This window comes from Pelecanus crispus, chromosome 4 (assembly GCF_030463565.1).
Source record: "Pelecanus crispus isolate bPelCri1 chromosome 4, bPelCri1.pri, whole genome shotgun sequence".
In the NCBI taxonomy this organism is placed as follows: domain Eukaryota; kingdom Metazoa; phylum Chordata; class Aves; order Pelecaniformes; family Pelecanidae; genus Pelecanus; species Pelecanus crispus.
The window spans coordinates 51,194,932-51,214,505 of NC_134646.1; the positions used below are offsets into that span (position 1 = coordinate 51,194,932).

Below are 19,574 nucleotides of genomic sequence, written 5' to 3' on the forward strand. Positions count from 1 at the left end.
AGCTGTACTCCCATGCTACCTCTACACCCTGCGGCCAATGGAAAATCTCCTCTGAGCTGAAGGTCAGAGCTGTACAGGCATCTTAGTCTCAAAACACTTCATGTTACAGGACTAAACTTCTAGCACTTCTAGCACTCTCCCTTGTCACTGTTGCACACTTAGAAGAGAGCCCATGAAAGTGAAAGCTGCTGTATTGAAAACGTTTGAGTAGTCTCCTACAAGCATGTCAAGGCAAAGCAAATTGATACACAGGAGAGTAGGAAGACTTTCTTTGAGGCAGTTCTTCCTCTGTAAGGAGGACTTGGAGACCTTGCTGGCCCATAGGTCATGGAGAAGTAATTTTAATCATCAGGATGCTTAAAAGGGTCGCAGTTGGGTGAAATGTTTTGATCTAGATATTTTTTGAGTAAAGCATGTGTATCTGTCTTTTCAGCATATTCAGTCTAAAAGAAAAGAGGAAAGAGTGGGGAGGAGGGAGTTGTCCCTTTGGCAATTTCACTAGGAAATGAAACACTGTTGTGTTTTTTGGTGGGTTTTTTTTTTTTTAAGATTTAAAATAATTTTTTTGGCTTGAAATCTATTTTGCTTTGGTTACACGTGTTAAAAAGAATTGTAGAAATCAAAACAAGTGATTCAGATCAGCTACAATGTAAGCTTGACTTCTTGTTGTGTTTATATTTCATGCATCTGCAAGCAGATTTGGTTTTTTTTTCTGGCTTCCAGCAAACTGAAGATGCTCTTAGTTGCATCTAACAACAAAATAGGAGCGTGGAAAGGGCTGCAGTAAAACTATTTGGAAGATGCAGAATGGATAATTTCTGCAGAGTATAGAAAAGGAAGAAAAAGAACTTGAACTGATGCTAAAGAAAACAGCACAGAATGCAGTTGAAAAATACAGCTGTCTCTATTTGCCAAGGCATGCCTCAAGAAAATGGTGTAATAGTAAGAAAACATAGGTGACGGTTCTGTCCTCAGATACAGTAGTTTCATAATGGTGTCATTTACTTGGGTCTGAGTCACTAGTCTTACTGATTTCATGTGGATTTCCCCCTACCCCAGCTCAGGATTTACTCTCGAGACGAATCTCATTCCCTGTTTATAGAGCTTCTTGTGCTGGTAGCAGATACTCTGGCTGTTCTGAACCAGGGATTTGCCTTCTTTTTTAAAATGTCATCAAGAGGCAGATGCTCAGCTGGTGTAAAAACTGGACATCGATTTCGGTGCAGTCTGGATAATGTATGCTCTGAAAATGCGGCCCAAGGTCAGTAACAATATTGACAGAAAGAGTACCCGTTCAAAGTAAATATTAAAGATAAGTTAGCATTGCGGGCACAGTAATATTTAACACAAACTGTTGACTTTTTTTTTTTTTTTTTAGTAGCGCATAAACCTTATCCATTCATCCAGACCTACTGTATGTTCAGGTATGTAATCATTATTGCAACTGATATTCAGTGAAAGGTTTTCATAGTAACAAGACAGTGTATGTTGATCTACTTATGGATTGTGTTGTGCGGTTAATTTATTTGATTCTTTCACTGCTTAAGTTGTAGCATGTGGGGGGAAAAAAAAAAAAAAGAAATGGTTTAAAATTCATATAACATATACCAGAAGCAGTGAGTGCGAGTCATTTGTTTGCTATGTTGATAAGAGTATCCACTTAACAACCAGGACAGAGTCAGGATTAATAATGACATTTTGATGGAATATTGCTCCCTGTCTAAGCAAGCATAAATATTCTGCTGTAAAATGAAGCAGAAATTCTCTTGAGTGTTTATAAGCTTTATTGCTTCTTGCAACCATAAGTAAAGGACAAACCTTTGTTGCTCTTTTACGCTACTTTATATATGCCATAACTGCGTATCATAGCTGTAATTTGTCCTTCTCAATGTCATTTTGAATTAATGGTGTAACAGTACAAGTGTAAATCAGTGATATGCCTTGCGGTACTTTATAAAACTAATTATACACCCTTTATTAAACTTATCCTAAAGAATGATTTTGTGTTTTTTTAGGATGATTTGGATTTATCAGACTTTTTATTTCATTTTCTTACTTGCTTCCGTTTACAGTGGTAAGTGAATACATAATTCCTAAGATAGGCACACTGAGTAACACAACTCTTCTAGAAGGGGAGATGATTAGTAACTGCAGTCTGGTCCTGAAAGCACTGTCTTGATTCTGCTGGGTTGTACTCAGTTAAGTTTGGGTAACTCACATAACCCTATTGTCAGACATGGAACTTTCTAATGGGGCTTTACTGACATTGTCCTGCCACCCCCCCCATGCCGTCACCTCGCCCAGCACACACGGGACCATGCTACAGGCATTTTCTCTATCGGACTGAGGCTGCATCCAGCTCGTAACTGTGAAATCAGTGTGATGTTCAATGTCCTACACCCAACAGCATGGTTAGCAGCTTTAGCAGTAGCTTAGGAGCCCTTTGTGGTTGGTGGGTGGTCCAGGAGGTGGAGTGGTGCCCCGTGCTTCTCAGCTGACTTCGCTCTAACCTGGTTCCCCCCAGCACAAATTAGAGCTCTCTGAAGTTTGCAGTAATGTGCGCCGGCTGCTGGAGGCTCAGTCCGGCAGTGCTGGGGTAAGCTGGCTGCCTCTTCCCGGCTGCAGAGGAGCCTCAGCCCTTTCCCCAAATGCTGCTGTCAGGGTAGGAGGCAGGACTGATGGCCAAGGTGCAGGAGCCACTCAGCCCAGCAGCCTCACTGGGGGACAGCAGCTGAGCTTCAGAGCTAACATCCTTTTTCTTTTTTTTTTTTTTTTTTTTTTTTAAATAAACAAACCCCACCAACCTTCAGTCTTATTCACACGTTGCCTTTGTGTGAAATTACCAATTTAAAAAGCATCTGTGTAACACCTACCTACCATCATGCTTGAAAGGCTATTGCAATAAGTGTGAATAACTCCAGCAAAAATTGTTTTATCGTAGATTATTTTTTAGAATTCTCTTATACGCTGGGAAACTAGTGATTGTGTATGCTTTCCAATGTCAGTCTGTGTTAATGATTTACCTTGTTCAGTTAGCAAAAGTCAAACTACAAAAATTGCATTGCATTTCCCTGAAGTTCCCTGTGCTGATAAATTATAACTAAGACCTAACACAGGTTTATGTTCAGTAATGTATTAACTGTTTTCTCAGAGGACAATTAGGTAACTCAGCTTTTTAGCAAAATCTGTTTGATAAATATGGTAATATTTAAGGTAATGTTTTATATGGATTGAAATCTCAGCAAAACTTAAATATTGGAACACTTCTGAGACCTAGGAAATATATTTTTATTAAATTATTCAGAAATGGCATAGTTTTACAGGGTACATAGTTTTACAGCATAAATAATTTTGTGTGTGTGTTAATTTACGTGAGAAGAAAGTAAATAAGATCCAAAATATCTCATACAGCAAATAATTGCAATATTTTCTTTTGACTTTAGAATTTGCTTAGAGTGTTCTAAGTAATAGAAAATGCTTTTCTGTTAATGACAGAGTTGGGCAAAGAAACTCTACTGAGAATAATAAATACCAATTTTTAGAGAAAGATCTTGAAAGTATATATACCAGAAACCTTGGATGTTTATAATGTACACATTTTGTATTAACAAAAAATTAATCTTTAAAAGATACTAGCATATCTTGCACATATGTCTAATAATTCCTTACTTTCCCCTTTTTTTGGGTTAACTATATATTTTACCCATGTGGAGGAAACATAGAATTACCTAAGTATAGATTATAATCATGTTAACAAATAAAATTGACTTGTAATATTTTAAAACTGTAAAATCCACTATGATAGTTCCATTTGTTTTCATTTTAAATACCTTTTGATACAGAATGATAGCTCTGTATTAACAGATGAAGGAGTAGGATAAAATGTTTTCAGTTGGGTTTCCTCCCATTCTGTAAAAATACAGTATTTTCTCTTTATCTTCTAGCTAAGAAAAAGCACTTTTGTAAACACAGGAATAAAAATTGGCATATTTGCCAATTTGCTACCCCTTTGGAGGGCAAAATACAAGAAGAAAGTAGGCTCCTCTGCAAAGCCAGCCCTATTGTGTGTTTTAACATGGAGATCTTACAAATGCCTTCGTTTTGAAAGATGGGAACAGGTTGCTCTTAGGTACCGTCATTGCACAGCTCTGCAGCATGAGTGGGTTTTATTACAGAGTTCAATATGGGATTGATGATGAATTCCTGCAGATGTGAGGTGGTAGTTGAGCTCATTTTTATTCTGGACCGTTCCTGAGACACTACTGCTGTAACAGTATTTTCTTCATTGTAAAGCAAGTCAGAGGTGGTTCAAGGTGGAGTGTGAGGGAGCAGAATGCTGGAGCCATTGAAGCTATGCACTGTGGCACTGCCTGTGACGCTGGCCTCAGAGCATCCCTAAACAAAATAAGACTGTCTTCACATACAACTTTCTAACTCCTTTTGGTCTCTGCACTTCCTTCTCCTGGTTTTCTTCTTAATGGTGCTCTGTACTGTACTGGTCTCTCTCTGAAGATGCTTCTGCCGCTCCCGAGATCTGCCATGAGAAGGTCCCTTCCCTCTTTGCCGTGCAGATCTGCCTTGTGGCCCATCTTGCTGCTTCGGCTTCTGCCGCGGCTCAAGCTGCCCTGCTCCAGCATCGGGTATGAGGCAGGGAACGGGGGGAGACGTCCCAGAGAGTTTTATTTCTGCTGCAGAAAAAAGACAAGACTCTTGGAGGAACTGTGCTACTCGCCCCCCTTACCCTCTTCTGCCAAATGACTGTCTTAAAACCAAGGTCAATGACAAAGAGGAGCAGTGGCTTCATCCTCTCCTGATGACCGGTGCACACTCCCATCTCTAATAATTTACGCATTTTGTTATTCCGTATCAGAATGTGTGACTCAGATCTATGAAAATACATACTTCCAAGGAGGGGACCTCTCTACGTTTTTTACACCAAGTGCCAATTACTGCCAAGTAGTGTGTACTTACCATCCTACCTGTCTGCTCTTCACCTATTTGCCAGCAGCATGGACTAAAGATCCTGCAAAAAGGTAAAATGTTCATGTTCATATGGCTTTTGCTGGTCTCCTGTGATAATTTTAGTAGCTCAGTAACATTTTGACAGAACACAGGCACAAAGGGAAAGCTACAGGGTTGCCATGGAAAACAATGTCACATATCTTTAAAACTGATGATCTAAAAGAGTATTTGCTTAAATCCAAAAGATTAAATTTGGTAATGCCCAATCTTTCGCACTCGCGTACCAACCCTTTCAAGAAAACAGAACTGACTGTGCACTCCCTCCTCTGTGCCACATATTTATTGTTGAGGGACAATGTGAGCAATTTCACATCTCCACTGGTCCCCTCTACTGTCCCCACTCTCTCTCTTTAGCATATTTTTCTCACAATTAAGAACTTCAGTAGCCTGAGAGGATGAGGTTGTCTGCCCTCTCTATGCCCAGTGTGTTTCTGTCCTCCAAACCCTGGGCTCTGCTTCTCACTTTAATGAGACCTCTTGGAGCTCCCACATACACTGAATAATCTCATCTGCCACCAGTGCCAACAAAGCAGATACAGCTCTACCCTAGGTTCTCCAAATTGCACTTGTTGTCTAAATTTTAATGTTGAGGGGTATTGGACAGGCTGCATTTCACCTGAGAAACAATTATGAAAGTTTGTGTTGTACTGCCAAAGCTGTGAATTGCTGCATTTTAAAACATAGGTTTTCCTGCTACTTAAAAGACAGCGATACAGAAATGCTGCCGAAAGTGAATATGGAAGGAGCTATCTCTGGACATTCCTTAAAACAGTGTAACATCCAAATTAGTGGTAAGAAACGGTTATTCACATGTATGCTTTTTATGCTCTGTATCATGTAGCAGATGTTAGAAAATTAGCATTTCAAAACCAGGAATAGAATCAGGGAAGAAGTCAAGCAGTGATTTGTACGTTCTTTGCCAGATCTCTTTCAAACACAGCTTACAAAATCTTGTACTAGTTTCACCCTTCAGCCCCAGCTATCCACCACTGAGGCTCCCCAGATGAGGTAATGGGGAAACTATGCTTTTGCAGTCACTGTTTCATTTGCTAGAGGCAGATGGGAGCACATGCTTTAACTGGTAGCTCCAGCTCTAAAGATTAATTTGCTACTACAATTCCGCTCCAGCAAGCTGCTCATACAGTGTGTGTGACCCTGCTTTATAACTTTGTAGAGCAGATGCTCAGCAAAGCAGGAGCACGTAGTAACAAAGTGATGTTGCTACCTTCATGATTCTGTGTAATAATTTATTAGCAGCTCCATATTTTAGTGTATGTGTGCTATGCACAGAGTCTTAGTGTCAGCATGCCATACCTGCAAGTTATCAGCAGGCATATTTAAAACCTATTAAATGTGTTGGTTTAAATATGTTTTAAACGTATACAATCATAATGATGTAATTAAGAGGAGATCAGCTGTAAGCATAGCATGGTACTGCAGAAAAACAGAATAAGGAAGAATATATTTATTCACTTCCTGACTTTGAGGCCAAATAGTGTCTTATGGATATCAGGCTAATAGTTTAGTTTTATTAGTATAGCACCGCGATATGCTAGGGCTAAATGGGTCTTACTTTACGCAAGTTCTCTGTTGCAGCTATTGACGGCACAGTTGTGCTTGCTTTTGCTTGCCCCTTGCCTTTCAGGGGAGTCAGGGCTTTTAAAAGCCCTTTCCTGCCAACATCCTGTTGCATTTACGTTTCTAAGTAGCTTTGGCCCAGCAAAATAGATTTCAGCGGGATGTTATTCTTTACACTATTTAGACTGATTGATATCAGCAGAGTTACTCTAGAATCAGACTAATGTCACTAAAATGAAAATCTACCCGTATATGTTTAAACCCCTCCTACCCCCCAATGGTTGGCTGACTTGTGTTCTGTGAAGAGACCTCACTGACCATGAAGCAAAACCTGCATCCTGCATGGAGGAAAGCTATTTCAAACCCCACCGTCCTAAGTCTCCCTCTGTGGAGTGTAAATTAAATCTTCTGACTCAAATGGGAGATGCCAGTTGCTTATGAGGACAGAATTTGCCTTTTAAATGGCTTCTGTGAATTTGGAAATGGGAAAGTTTGTTTCAGTATTAATCCTGAGTTCTTGCTTTGATTAATGTCATCGTGGTCTCAGCCATAGTGGTTAGAGCTCCTCTCTCATTTAGGCAGAGGCACTGTCAAAATCTGCCATTTTTTTCCTCTGCCATACGGTACTATACTATACCTACACTTCTGATTTTGTTACTAGAAGTATGTGTGAAATATGATGTAACTGAAGTGAGCATGGGATGTGGAATCTGGATTATAAGGGCTGTGTCATATGAACTGCTATCTTTTGGGCAGTTTGGGGTGCGAGGCGGGGATAAGAATAGAAGCACGTTTTCAGAACTTGGTCTGTCTTTTCACAGCTTGCAGCCCAGATGTCCACACAGGACTGGATATGGAAGGGAAAATTTATGATGTTACTATGGCTGACAGCTATCAACAGTGTCAAAAAACATGTACCGATGACAAGCATTGTCATTTTTTTACATATGCTTCAGAAACATTTCACAATGCAAGCTTTCGGTAAATACAGGTTTGATCCCTTTCCTTGTACAGCGCTGTGCTTTAGTAGAGTAAGTCTTAGAGCCGTCTAAGGTGCGAGAATTTATTCAGGGAAAGAATTTTTCCTTGACTTGTCATCCTTGCGATGTTTGTTCAAACTTACAGATAGGAAAACGTCTGTAGTAAATTAGCTTTCATTTGTCCATCGGTGAGAAAGACAAACTTAATTATCATAGCACCGAATAAAATGAGAATCCTCTGGAGATATTGAAATGCAAATTACATTGGTAGGTGTGCAGCGTTATTGCTCTGTTAAATCTTGCTCTGCTTATTGCTCTGAAAATAGCATCACCAAGAGCAGCCAGAGAAATACTTTCATTTTTTATCAGGACTATTTTTGAGCTGTTAATCTGCTCAATTTTACAAGTTAAACATTATTCAGCTAGCTCTGTTCCTCATTTGAAGGTTGTTCTGGAGATTGGAGATTGCTCTGGCCCATGGCCAGAACATGCACCATGGTAGGAATTATGGGGCCAGGAGGATGGTGTAGACCAAGGAAGATGGCCTGTTGTCTTACCACTTTCTTTATTCTTTGTCACTCAGTAAAAAATGCTTCTTGAAACATACCAGTGTAGGAACTCCAACCAGCATAAAGGTGCTTGATGAGGTTGTGTCTGGATTCTCTTTAAAGCCATGCCAGCTTTCTGAAATAGGTAACTATTTAAAATCTCTGATTCAGTTTAGTTTTAAGGTTGTGGATGACAAGGTGCAGTCTCTCTCTGACATGTATGGATGTTTCATTATGTAAAATAATTCCAATATAAACTTATTCTTGCAAATATAGTTAGTACTCTCAGGCACAAAGGAGGTTCAGATCTTTTTAATTTTTCGATTTTATCATTTGTCTTACAAAAACAGTTGCCTGCTTTGAGGATCTAAAGAATTCTTTCATAAGATTAGCTTGATGAAATTGCATGTTATTTTTGTACCGTGGATACAAAATGAAAGATAAAATCCCATCAAAGTCAAAGATCAGGAGGAATATAAAGCTTTCTAAATTCTGTTTCTATACTGTGTATGCACTTAGAAATTTTGGATGAAGACCTGCAGCTTTCTAATACAACTGGCTAATATGAAGGGATGTATTCTGTGTTTTGTGGGTGATTTGAGATGAAAGCAGTGACTGTGCTTGTTCCTGCAATCATTACTCAGGCAAAACTCTCAAGAGTGCAAGATCAAACAGTGTGTATTATACCTTCTTATTCTCAATTGAAACATCTTTCACTTTTTTCTTTTTTTTCTTTTTTTAAATCTACCTCCACCTTGTCTTATTGTGTGTGGTATTTTCCCTTCTTAATGGTGATGTTCTTCTGCTTCCATATAGCCTTATTTTGGCTCACAGATAATCTAGTTTTTCCACAGAAATCACATTTTGTAGAGACTCTGCATTTTTTTTTTCTATCTCAATATGTTTTCTTCAGACTCTGCTAGTCCTACTGTAGGAATAATCTTTGGAAATTATTGAAAAAGTAGTTTTGTTTGGATCTTAACAATGAACACACTTAGGGAAAAATGAAGTGTGAAGAATAAAAAAAGGAAGAAAAAATTTTGTAAAGAGAAGAAAACAATTTAGCTATTTCTTCATTATGTGTATGAGAGAGAATGGAAGGAAGACTCCCCTCACATCCCTCCAAACTATTGCATTAAGATATACTAGAAAGACATGTATTCATGGTTAGAAGAAAAATCACAGTACTCGGGAGGGTCCTGCTCACAGGGGGACTGTAGCATATGCACAAACAATATAATTCTAAGTTAAAAAAACCCCAAAAGCTATTTGAGACTTTATCAAAGATGTTTATGGTTTATGACAGTGATGACATTGCAGTAATGATCCATCACAAATTAAATTAGAATTTCTGAAAGCATGTGAAGGTCAATCTTGTTCCTATCTGTCTTTCCTTGCTTTCTGTTACTTGCGAGGAAGGCAAGAGAGTAGAGAGAGAAGGAATAAATCATGGGATCATAGAAGCCTAGAGAGTACTATTGGATCAAGAGGTCATCTAAGGAGGCCATCTGTCCTTATCCAAGACAGATCAGCTATACCTGTCCAGAGATTTGTCAAATGTAGTCATAAAATCTCAGTACCACCTTCTGCCTTGTGTTGTAAATACCTGAAATGGGTTTATTTGTATATTTGTTCTAGTTTTTCTCTGGCTGTGTTTAGGCTGGCTAGTCCTACATTGTATGTGTTCCAGTGTCATAATTTTAAAAATAGTTGCTTCACCTTTCAAAGCTTTTGGAATCACAGCAACCCTCTGTGAACACCAAAAGCTAAAGTGTACCAAGAAACTTTGACATTGCTTCAGTCGGATTCTAAGACCACTGAAATCATCAATATTATGGGATTTCTCCGTTTCCTGTTCTACCATGCCCTTTTCCCTCTGCTTGGTAATGCTAATGGTGTTGACCATCTAACTGCAGTTTGTTTTCATGAAGAGAGGAGGATAAAAAAAAAAAAAAGGTAGTTCTTTAGCCTTTTATTGTGTCTTTTGCCGTTAGCTTTCCTTCTCCCCTGAGCAGAACCTGAGCTCCTTTCTTAATGCTAATTGAATGGTACATGGAGTTTGTTCCTTCCTATTTGTCCTTTTATTTTGTTCCTTTGCCTTTCTGATTTTGTCTTTATGCCCACATGCTATTACACATCCATAGCAATTTGTCTGTATTTCTGCCCTTTGCAAAGTACCTTCCTTGAGGTCATTGAATATTGAACAAATGATCACTGAACATGACCATTGAGATCATGGGTTAGCTTCCCTAAACTTCCAGAACCACATTTGTGCTTTGGATAGTTTCTAAAGTTCTCCTGAACTCTATTTCCCCTTAACATGGGATCTTACCTACTAATTGTCAGAGTCAATTGACCCTTATTTTCTAGTGTCCTGATTTTTTTTTTGTGTGTAATTACTGTCCAGTATTGTTGTCCTTTCATGCTTATGTTTTTTTGAAAACCTCATCAAATTAACAGGAGTCACATTAAGTTCTACCTCTCCTTTTTACTGTTTTTCCCTTTCTGTAGTAAGGTGTTCCCAGTATGTTTCTATAACTCATTGGGTAGTGTTGACTTGGCTGCTGTACTTTCTCAACAGCTGAAGTTCTCTGCTGCCACCAAGTCCTGTGTTTTGGATCATTTCACTGTTTTTACTGTCTTCACAGCTTGATAGTTTCAAGAAACATCCTCCATGCTAATGCTTCCTTTTTTCCCTCTTTTTATTGTTGCACTGGGATTTTAACTTCAAGGACTTCAAGTACATCTTTGGAGAAGGCAACTAATTCTTCTCTTTCTAAACATGCTAGTACTTCCTGTAACTTCTATACCCATAGTCTGGTTGCGTGAATTACCCTGCCAAGGTTCTGTTATGTTATTTCGGTCATGTCAGAGGGCAGACTGCACGTTACTCCTGCTTATTCTGCCTACTTTTCAAATAGTGTTTAATAGAGTGTTAAGAGGATTATCCCATTATTTTTCTTCTAGTCTTCCCATGATCCTCTTGGATATACCCATTACCTTAATTATTTTAGGCTTTGCCTAGATTACCATGATTTATTCCTAACTGTGGATTTGTACACTGATCTCCACTGCTCCTAATTTAAAGCCTTCCTTATTAGATTAACAAATCTGTTTTTTAACGTCATTTCTCTTCTCTACATGAACCTTAGCCCTGCTCAGTAGTCCTCTCCATGAGTTTACACACTCAAAAATGTTCTTGAGAAATAGTTTTTAGTCAAAATGTGGTGTTATCTTTCCAGCTTATCAGTCACAAAGGAAGGAAAATGTGAATAAGGGTAGAAATGAATAATCTGTAAATGTTAATATTCTGATGACATAATAAAATCTTCAGAATTTTGATATTTTGTTCTTGTTTTATACAGATTGTCAAATGGACATTTTTGAAGATCAAGAATTTTCAGGAATGAATATTACAAGTTTTTTCACTCCCGATATCTCTGTCTGCCAAACTATTTGTACATATTTTCCAAAGTGCTTGTTCTTTACATTCTTTACCAGGGAATTGCAAATAAAATCCCAAAGGTGAATATGACAACTAACTTTAATTCTCTAAGTTGAATTTTTTTTTTTTTTAAAAGCACACAGTCTTTTTTTAACCCCTATTTTCTTATCCTTATGGAAATTTTTGTTGAAAGGTTATTTTCAGTAAAGCACAGCTTTTTATGTTTTGTATTCATAAGTTTATAATTTCTTGTGGGCATTTCATCTGTTCTCCAGTGTGATCAGGGGTTTTGTGTTGCAGCTGCATATCTGGTGTTAATCTGAAAAGTTATACGCATCAGAGAGACAGTGAGCCTCCAGATTGCTTTAATGACTTAAAGCTGAATTTTATGAAATTATCAAGAGTCATCTAGTTTCCTAAGAGTATTAAGTTATTTACTTGAAAAGATTTTTGATAAATTTAACAGGTTTAAAAATGTTTCTGTTGAGCTTCCTTCTTTCATACTTAGTAGTGAGAATAGTTAAGAATCTACGTTCCACAAAAACCAGAAGAATAAAGTTTCAAAGGAATTCAAGGGAGAAGCAAAGCTGAGATGGCATATATCATCTAAAGTCACCTCTTCTATGTATATATAAATACTGTACAACCTTTAGTAGTACAGTCATTCTATTTCACAAAACTACAAAAGCCCCCTCAATTTAGTGTGAACTAGTGAACTCAGTGAATGCATTTTCATATGAAATACTTTTACAGATAGAGACTTGGGAGAAAAAACACATTTAAGAAAGCACCTTCCCTTACCAATACCTAAACAATCAATTTTAGATGTGAGAATGGATTTAGTTATTGTAAAAAATTTTTCATTTTAGAAATCTTTGCCTTCTGAAGACATCAACAAGTGGGATACCAGAGGCACTTATATCACGAGAAAAAGCTGTATCAGGCTTTAGCCTCCTAAATTGCAGAAGATCCTTTCCTGGTAAACAATAAAGTACAATAAAAGTACTAATTTTGAATTAATCAAATTAACAGACTTTCTGATGCTTGGAATGCACTCATTCTTACAGCCTGCAATTCTCGCACTTACATGCATATGAATTTTTTGGGAGATGAACTCAATGTCACTTACACTAAAGGACACAGAGCCTGTCAGCAGGCTTGCACAGATGTGATCCGCTGCCAATTTTTTACTTACTTTCCCCTCCAAGATTCATGCAATGAGGAAAGGTGAGATTTTTTTTTTTTTTTTTTTTTTAAATCTTCAAAGATTGCTGAAATAATCATTCTGCAAACTTGGTGAGGGGGTAATGTATGTGTTCTGCATTAAAAAAAAAGTACAAGCTTAATCTTTGCATTAATTCATTGGCAGAAAGTGTGAGTGTCACCTAAGAATGTCCTCAAATGGATCTCCAGTGGAAATAGTACATGGGCCAGGAAGGATCTCTGGATACTCACTAAGATTATGTAAAAAAAAAGCCAGTACTGGTAAGTAAAACTTCTTTCATGTAAAGGAGAGGGTGCTTAACTGATTTCAGTACAGGAAGCCAAAACCTTTTTTTTTTTTTTTTTTTTTTTAAATTGGTTGCATTGTCCCAGTAGGATGCCTTGTAAAGTTAAAGAGTGTTCTGAAAAAGTGAAGTCAACCAGGTCTGCACATTGTAAACACCAACGGTAGCACTGTGAACTTGGTTTTAAAAAACTTTATGATCATAAAGGGATTAGAGTGTATCACTTTCTTTGCAATAGATCGGTTGCTATTCAGGGATCAGCAGTAGTCTCATCTTCAATATTCATAGGTGAGTGCAAATTATCTTTAATCACAGTTTTAAATTATTTCTGTAGTGTGTATGCAGCATTCTGCAAGTACTATTAGGATTGTTGGAGGGGCAGACTCTTCCCCTGGTGAATGGCCGTGGCAAGTCAGCTTGCACGTGAAGTTGTCTCGTCAGAGACACATCTGTGGGGGCTCTATCATCAGCAATCGGTGGATTCTTACAGCTGCTCACTGCGTCATGAGGTGAGGCCTAAACATAAATGTATCAATAAGACCAAAAATTTCATCCAGCGTGTGAAATAAGTTGAGATTCTACCTTTCAAAAAAATAAAAATGAAGAGTAGAATAAAATAAACAGTTTTAATGTAAACAAAAGGTGAACTTCTAAGGTAGACTATTCATAGGCTTACCATAACTGGAACTCCATACTTTGTCCCTTTGTAATCATGCCAAATTATTTTAATGCATCTAGAAGATGAAATTCTAAAGCAGACCCCAGATACCTACAGAAAGTTAGGCATTCTGATGCAATATAAGCTTTTTCTTACTGTAGTACCATATCATGTATCAAGGAAAATCTGTTGCTAGATTATTCCACTTCATAAACTTCAAATGACTTATCTCAGAGATTTCTCTGTGGCACTTAAGAAATGGTACTAATCTGATAGCTTCAGTGGCAGGGTGCTCAGCAAGTCAGCTTATTTGACCAGGACACAAAGTAAATCTGTGGGGGTCCAACTGGGCTGCTTCTGGTACCTGAACTACCTATATCTGCATTACATGAAACATCCAGATCCCAATTGTCATCATTTTCCTTTAACAGGTTTTTTTATTCAGCGCCCCCCCCCCCCCCAATTCTATCAATCAGTCAATTAATACCTCATTTTTAATGTGGATTTCAGCTGTGAGAACAAAATTTAAAGCAGGCAATACCTAAGACATTGCTAATTTGCACTGATGCATATAGTCGGTATTGTTAATCAAATTACCATCAGATTTGGGTCATGAAATTACTTGTGTTTTGAAGAGCTGATTTAATTGTCGTGCAGATGATTCATTTCCTTTGTTAGATTGTCATCGCCTGTAAAGCAGGTTATCCTGTCATTTACAGAGTGAAAAGTGTAAGGCCATAATGCAGTCCGATGGGAGAAAAGGGAGAGGTAACAGATAAAAAGCTTCAAAGAAGAGGATGTTGACCCAGCAACACGGTCTAAAATCAGGCATTTTTACTCATGCAGTGTAGTATGTTAACCATTATTGGTTTGGCATGGAATAGTATTGCCAATATTTTGCTTCCAGTAGGAAACTTCATAAAAGTGGTTAAACTTGCTAAAAAACGCTATAGAAAAAATATCATTCTCTACCTGCTATCCAGTGTAGAAGTTAGCAGTATTATAAAAGGCAAAGGGAGAAGATATGCATGCAAAATAAAAATAAAAAAGAATAGACTTTGTTAATTGGAAATTATTAATCCTAACTGATATTTCTGAATCCATATATAAATTTTTGGATAGCTTATGCAAGACAAGTTTTGCATCTTCTTCATTGCATGTAACCAAAACTTCTAGGTTGCCTTAATGGTAGAATACACAATGAAATATCTCTTAAACTTACTCAAAGTAAAGTTGAAATTATAAAGATTAACTGGAACTTTTCATATAGGTCTATGACATTAAACTTTCTAATCTGTATTTACATGTATTTACATGTCATTTTCCTCACAAATAAGTGTCAGAATAGCCTCTACTTGAATTTATATTCCCAACCCTGTTTTCATTACTAGAAAAGCTGTTGTGTTGGAATGAATGGAAAGAATCTCATTTACTACTTCAGGACTTGCATTAGGCCCTTGAAAATTAAAAAAAAAAAAAACAAACCAAAAACCAAAAACGCAGAAGAGAAAAGGAGAAAATAAAAGAATGCAGAAGGAAGGAGGATGAAGAAGGATCAGGACAATGAGAGTCTGAAGATAAAGGAGAGAGAAAACCTGATGTGGGGATGAAAGTAGGAACAGGGAGAGGAACAGAAAGAAGGACAAGTGGAGGGAATGGACAAAACAAACTTTTTTTAGTTTTGAGAGTGTGAAAATAAAAAAATGGAAAGAATGACCTCAGTGCTGTTTGCTGTACACTCAGAAGTGACGGAAGATGTTGGCATCTGCACACAAACTCTAAATCAGTGCAAAACTTTTCCCACAGACTGACTCTTTGTCTTTTTCCCTCAGTCTTGAGAATACCAACATTTGGCGTGTTTATGCCGGTATTTTAAAACAATCAGAAATAAATGAGGATACGCCCTTCTTCAAAGTGGAAGAGATTATTGTTCACCCTCAGTATAAATACGCACAGACTGGATATGACATTGCTTTAATGAAACTTGATAAGCCTATGAATTTTACTGGTATGTAGTGTATTTCAGAGGAATTCTGAAAATGTGCAGGATATCACAGGGCTGGCATTGGTATGGCAGGGCATGACAACCTGGGCTGGCTTCCTTCAATGTGCAGTTACTGGGGTTTGAGGAGAATCTCATTCTGTTGGCCTTGAAAAGAAAAATGGGTGGCTTTTACTTATGTGACTGGAGCGATATATAGTGTAAGGGACAAAGCATAACATGGAGGCTATCATCAGGGGTTGTGTAGGTGCCCACAAAAACTTAATGTTGCAGTTGTCTCTGCTGGTCAAACAAATGTTTTTAATCATATTTTAGATCTTCAACTACCTATTTGCCTGCCATCAAAAGAAGACGCTAACATACTTTATACCGACTGTTGGGTAATTGGATGGGGTTACAGAAAAGAGAAAGGTACAAATAAATATTTAAACAGTGAGTTATTTAATTTGCAAAATTCATGTGGTTATAAAAAAAGATGACACCCCCACCCTCCCACCCCCCTTCTTTTTTTAAAAGAAAATTCTACTGTGTTCTTGGCTACCATTATTGCTATCTGGCCAGCACTGTAATGTAATTCTTAATTAGAATCTACTTCTATTAAGACATCATAAAACATATATGAAAGATGTATGAAATTATCATTAAATAACTCTGTGCTCTGACACAAAAATTAGATTTCATAAATTGTTTGATTCAATAATTTGAAATATGTAAGAATGCAACCTTAAATATGTCCTGCAGAGCCCTCAAATACTTTTCCTTGGACTCCAGCTTAATCTACTAGCAAAACCCAGTATATATCTGGAATGCACACTCCTTTTCATGCTCCCAGCTGAAAAAAGCTGACAGACTTATCACTGAACTGTGAGGTTTTGAATTACAGTCTGCACGTAAGCTTTTATGATTCTGAAGGTTGATTATAAACAATGCCAATGACTTCTGTGTTTTGAGAGTAGATGGGATTTGAACTCCTCTGATTTTATATGGAGGTAGGCCAAATAGCTGTTAATTATCAAAGTTTGTTTTTACATGTATTTATTTAGTTATATTTTTATATGTGTAATATTTGTGTGTGTGTATATATACACACACCACTATTTAAACAGTGTCCTTTCCTTTATACACTTTCCTATTTGAAGGTTTGAGTTCAATGTGAAATCTAACAAATTTAGACAGATACTGTATAGGCTAATTTCTTCGGTTAATTTCTAAGAAAAAGCTGCTCTCAAATACTCTTATTTTACTCTATGTGCAAATTTCTCCAGCCTGTAAACTACTAGGGCATGGAACAGCACAGATTTGGCAACTGGGAGATTCCAAATCTGTTGTAACACATTACTAAGAAATAATTGTTAATAACACAAAGCAATGGTCTTAATGGGAGGACAGGTGCCAAGGGCCAATGTCCTGAAAGCCGTACTCATATGAGGATTCATTGCAAATCACAAGGGAGTTTTGTAGCTTGCCCAGTCATGAGACATAAAATGGCATTATAAAACGTTCAAATTAGCAGACAACTCACATTGTTTAATAACACAAAAAAAGGAAAATCAATGTCATGAACATCTAAAAGCACTCTAAAAGCTGTGGCCTCCAACTTTGTAATATCACTGTATGGGGATTTCTAGAATTTAATTTTAACTTTTATTTTGCTAGAAACAAACATTTCTCTGTTCGTGCCACATATTACATAGGTCATGTAGAAGATATTCTTCAAAAGGCTACTGTTCCCCTCATGTCAAAAGAGGAATGCCAGGCAAGGTACCGGAAGCACAGAATAGGTGACAAAGTTATCTGTGCTGGCTATGATGAAGGTCGAAAGGATGCTTGTAAGGTAATGAAAATAAGTAGTATATAGTCATATATTCCAACCATTTGTTCAAATATATAATTGACTACTGTAATTATTTTTTAATTGCCATTAGAAGAATATGGTTATTGATAGAGCTGTTGATTAACTTATCACTTTTGCATGTCAAAAGCACTGAAAATCACAGTATATGCAAAACATTTCTTATGTGACATTGAAGTCTCTAGGGAAAGAGTCCATGGATAAGAAACTGAGTGTGTATATCTATCTATCCATCTATCCATCTATCTATCTATCTCATCCATTTAGGGAATAAAACAGTATTCCTTCAGAGCATCAGAAATCCAAAGAGAGCAAGTATAGTATCTCAAAGAATTTCTCCAATAAAAGCAGATTTCCAATGTGATGTTTTTATTTCTTGACATGAAATGCAGTACATGAAAGCTTATTTTAAAGCATCCACTGTGTACAAGCCAGGAGGGGGGGTGCTAGCAATGCTATTAAAATGCATGGGGAATAGAAGGCTAAAGACAGCCTGAGCAGACTGCTCTGTTCATGATTAGAATTGAAAATGCCACAACAGTGTGAGTGTAAACTCATGCACTTCCATGAATTTAAATATTCTGAGTTAATTTATGCAAGAAGAAAATAGCCTGATTAGTAAGATTAAATTCTCTTCCAAATACAGTATTCTCACTTTAAGCATATAACAGTTAACATTTTTATCGGTATTTAGTAATTAGGAATAAAAATACTTGGAACTGGGAAGTAATTTTTCTTCTATGCCAATTAAGCTTTCTTTATCTGATACAGTGTACCAGAACATTGAGATGCTGTTTTATAGAAATAACACACTTGCTATTGTCTCAACAACTCATAACAACTACACTAAAGAACCTTATGTTCACAAAGATCAGTTAGGAATAGGAAAGGAAAACAGAGAGCTGTTTTATCCTGAGGGGGACAGAGTCACTCAAACAAGATAAACCATGTAGAGAGCTGAGGTTTGTGTACTAAAGCCAAGGTCATACAAGAAAATGCTGGCAAATTTACTGTTTTTCTCGCTTGCACATGTAGTCTTTGTTGGGTTTTAAATCAGTGTATGTAGATAAATGTTAAAAAAAAAAAAAGTGCCAGTAGTTTTCAACCTTCATGGGAAGTGGAAATTATTTGCAATGACTGGAAAGTATTTAAAGTCAATTTACTAGAAAACCAGAAAACCTGCTTCAGTACTCTGTTAATTAGCCTTAAGCAAAAGTGATTGAAATCTAGGCAGTTATGCTGGTGCTAATGCTGAATGATGCTCATTTTAATCAAGGCTTTCTTTGGGAGAGAAATACTGACGAGAGCTCTTCCTTGTGTACTCTGTCTGTTTCCCCTGTGACACAGGGAGATTCAGGAGGGCCGCTGTCATGCAAGCACGAGGAGGTGTGGTATCTGGTGGGCATCACCAGCTGGGGCGAAGGGTGCGCTCGCCCCAGGCAGCCGGGTGTCTACACAAAAGTTGCTGAGTATTCAGACTGGATTCTAGAAAAAACTACATAGCATGAGAGTTACCTACTGGCTCAAAGTGACGTCATGGAATAATGACCTTAGGAACAATGTGATGAAGTGTACTAGCATTTTTTTCAATGGTGTTTCTTGTTAGCCTGGAATGTAAAAGACTTGATTAAAAAAGTAGAGAAGCAGGAATGAATGAACTTTGCCATTACTAAGTAAAAAGCAGTAACAAAAATAAACTCTGTGGTCACTGATTTGTCAGAAAAAAAGACTATGTCTGAACCATTGATTCCTTCTGTCCTTGCTAGCATAAAATGGGAGTGGATGAGGTTGCAGGGCATGTGTGCACCTGGGAGCTGAGAACTGCTTCTAACTTCCGAGGTTTGGACACAGCGATGGAGATTTCCCTCCCTTGTCCAAATTTGGTTGAAACGGGCCAACTAGTTACAAACTTACTAAGGGGCTTGGGGAAGGGAAGCTGAGGCAGGGAGAAGCCTATACAGTTGTATAAACCTTGTTTCCT

The 19,574-nt window shown here is 37.5% G+C and overlaps 1 protein-coding gene across 2 annotated transcripts; it reads left to right on the forward strand.

Annotated features, from left to right (window-relative positions):
* Window positions 1–1,218: 1,218 nt before the first annotated feature.
* LOC104029039 (coagulation factor XI) lies at window positions 1,219–19,096 on the forward strand. Of its 2 annotated transcripts, XM_009480231.2 has the most exons (16): window positions 1,219–1,261; window positions 1,379–1,424; window positions 2,016–2,074; window positions 4,871–5,033; window positions 5,707–5,813; window positions 7,422–7,581; window positions 8,164–8,273; window positions 11,494–11,653; window positions 12,443–12,552; window positions 12,641–12,800; window positions 12,943–13,058; window positions 13,416–13,590; window positions 15,572–15,747; window positions 16,057–16,152; window positions 17,436–17,575; window positions 18,941–19,096. In XM_009480231.2, the coding sequence occupies exons 2-16, from the start codon at window positions 1,417–1,419 to the stop codon at window positions 19,094–19,096; spliced, it is 1,896 nt and encodes a 631-aa protein (XP_009478506.2). In that variant the 5' UTR covers window positions 1,219–1,261; window positions 1,379–1,416. The 2 variants fall into 2 exon arrangements, with proteins under 2 accessions (XP_009478506.2, XP_075565181.1); XM_075709066.1 differs by lacking the exons at window positions 1,219–1,261; window positions 1,379–1,424 and having other exon boundaries at window positions 2,017–2,074; window positions 12,943–13,052.
* The last annotated feature ends 478 nt before the right edge of the window (window positions 19,097–19,574 follow it).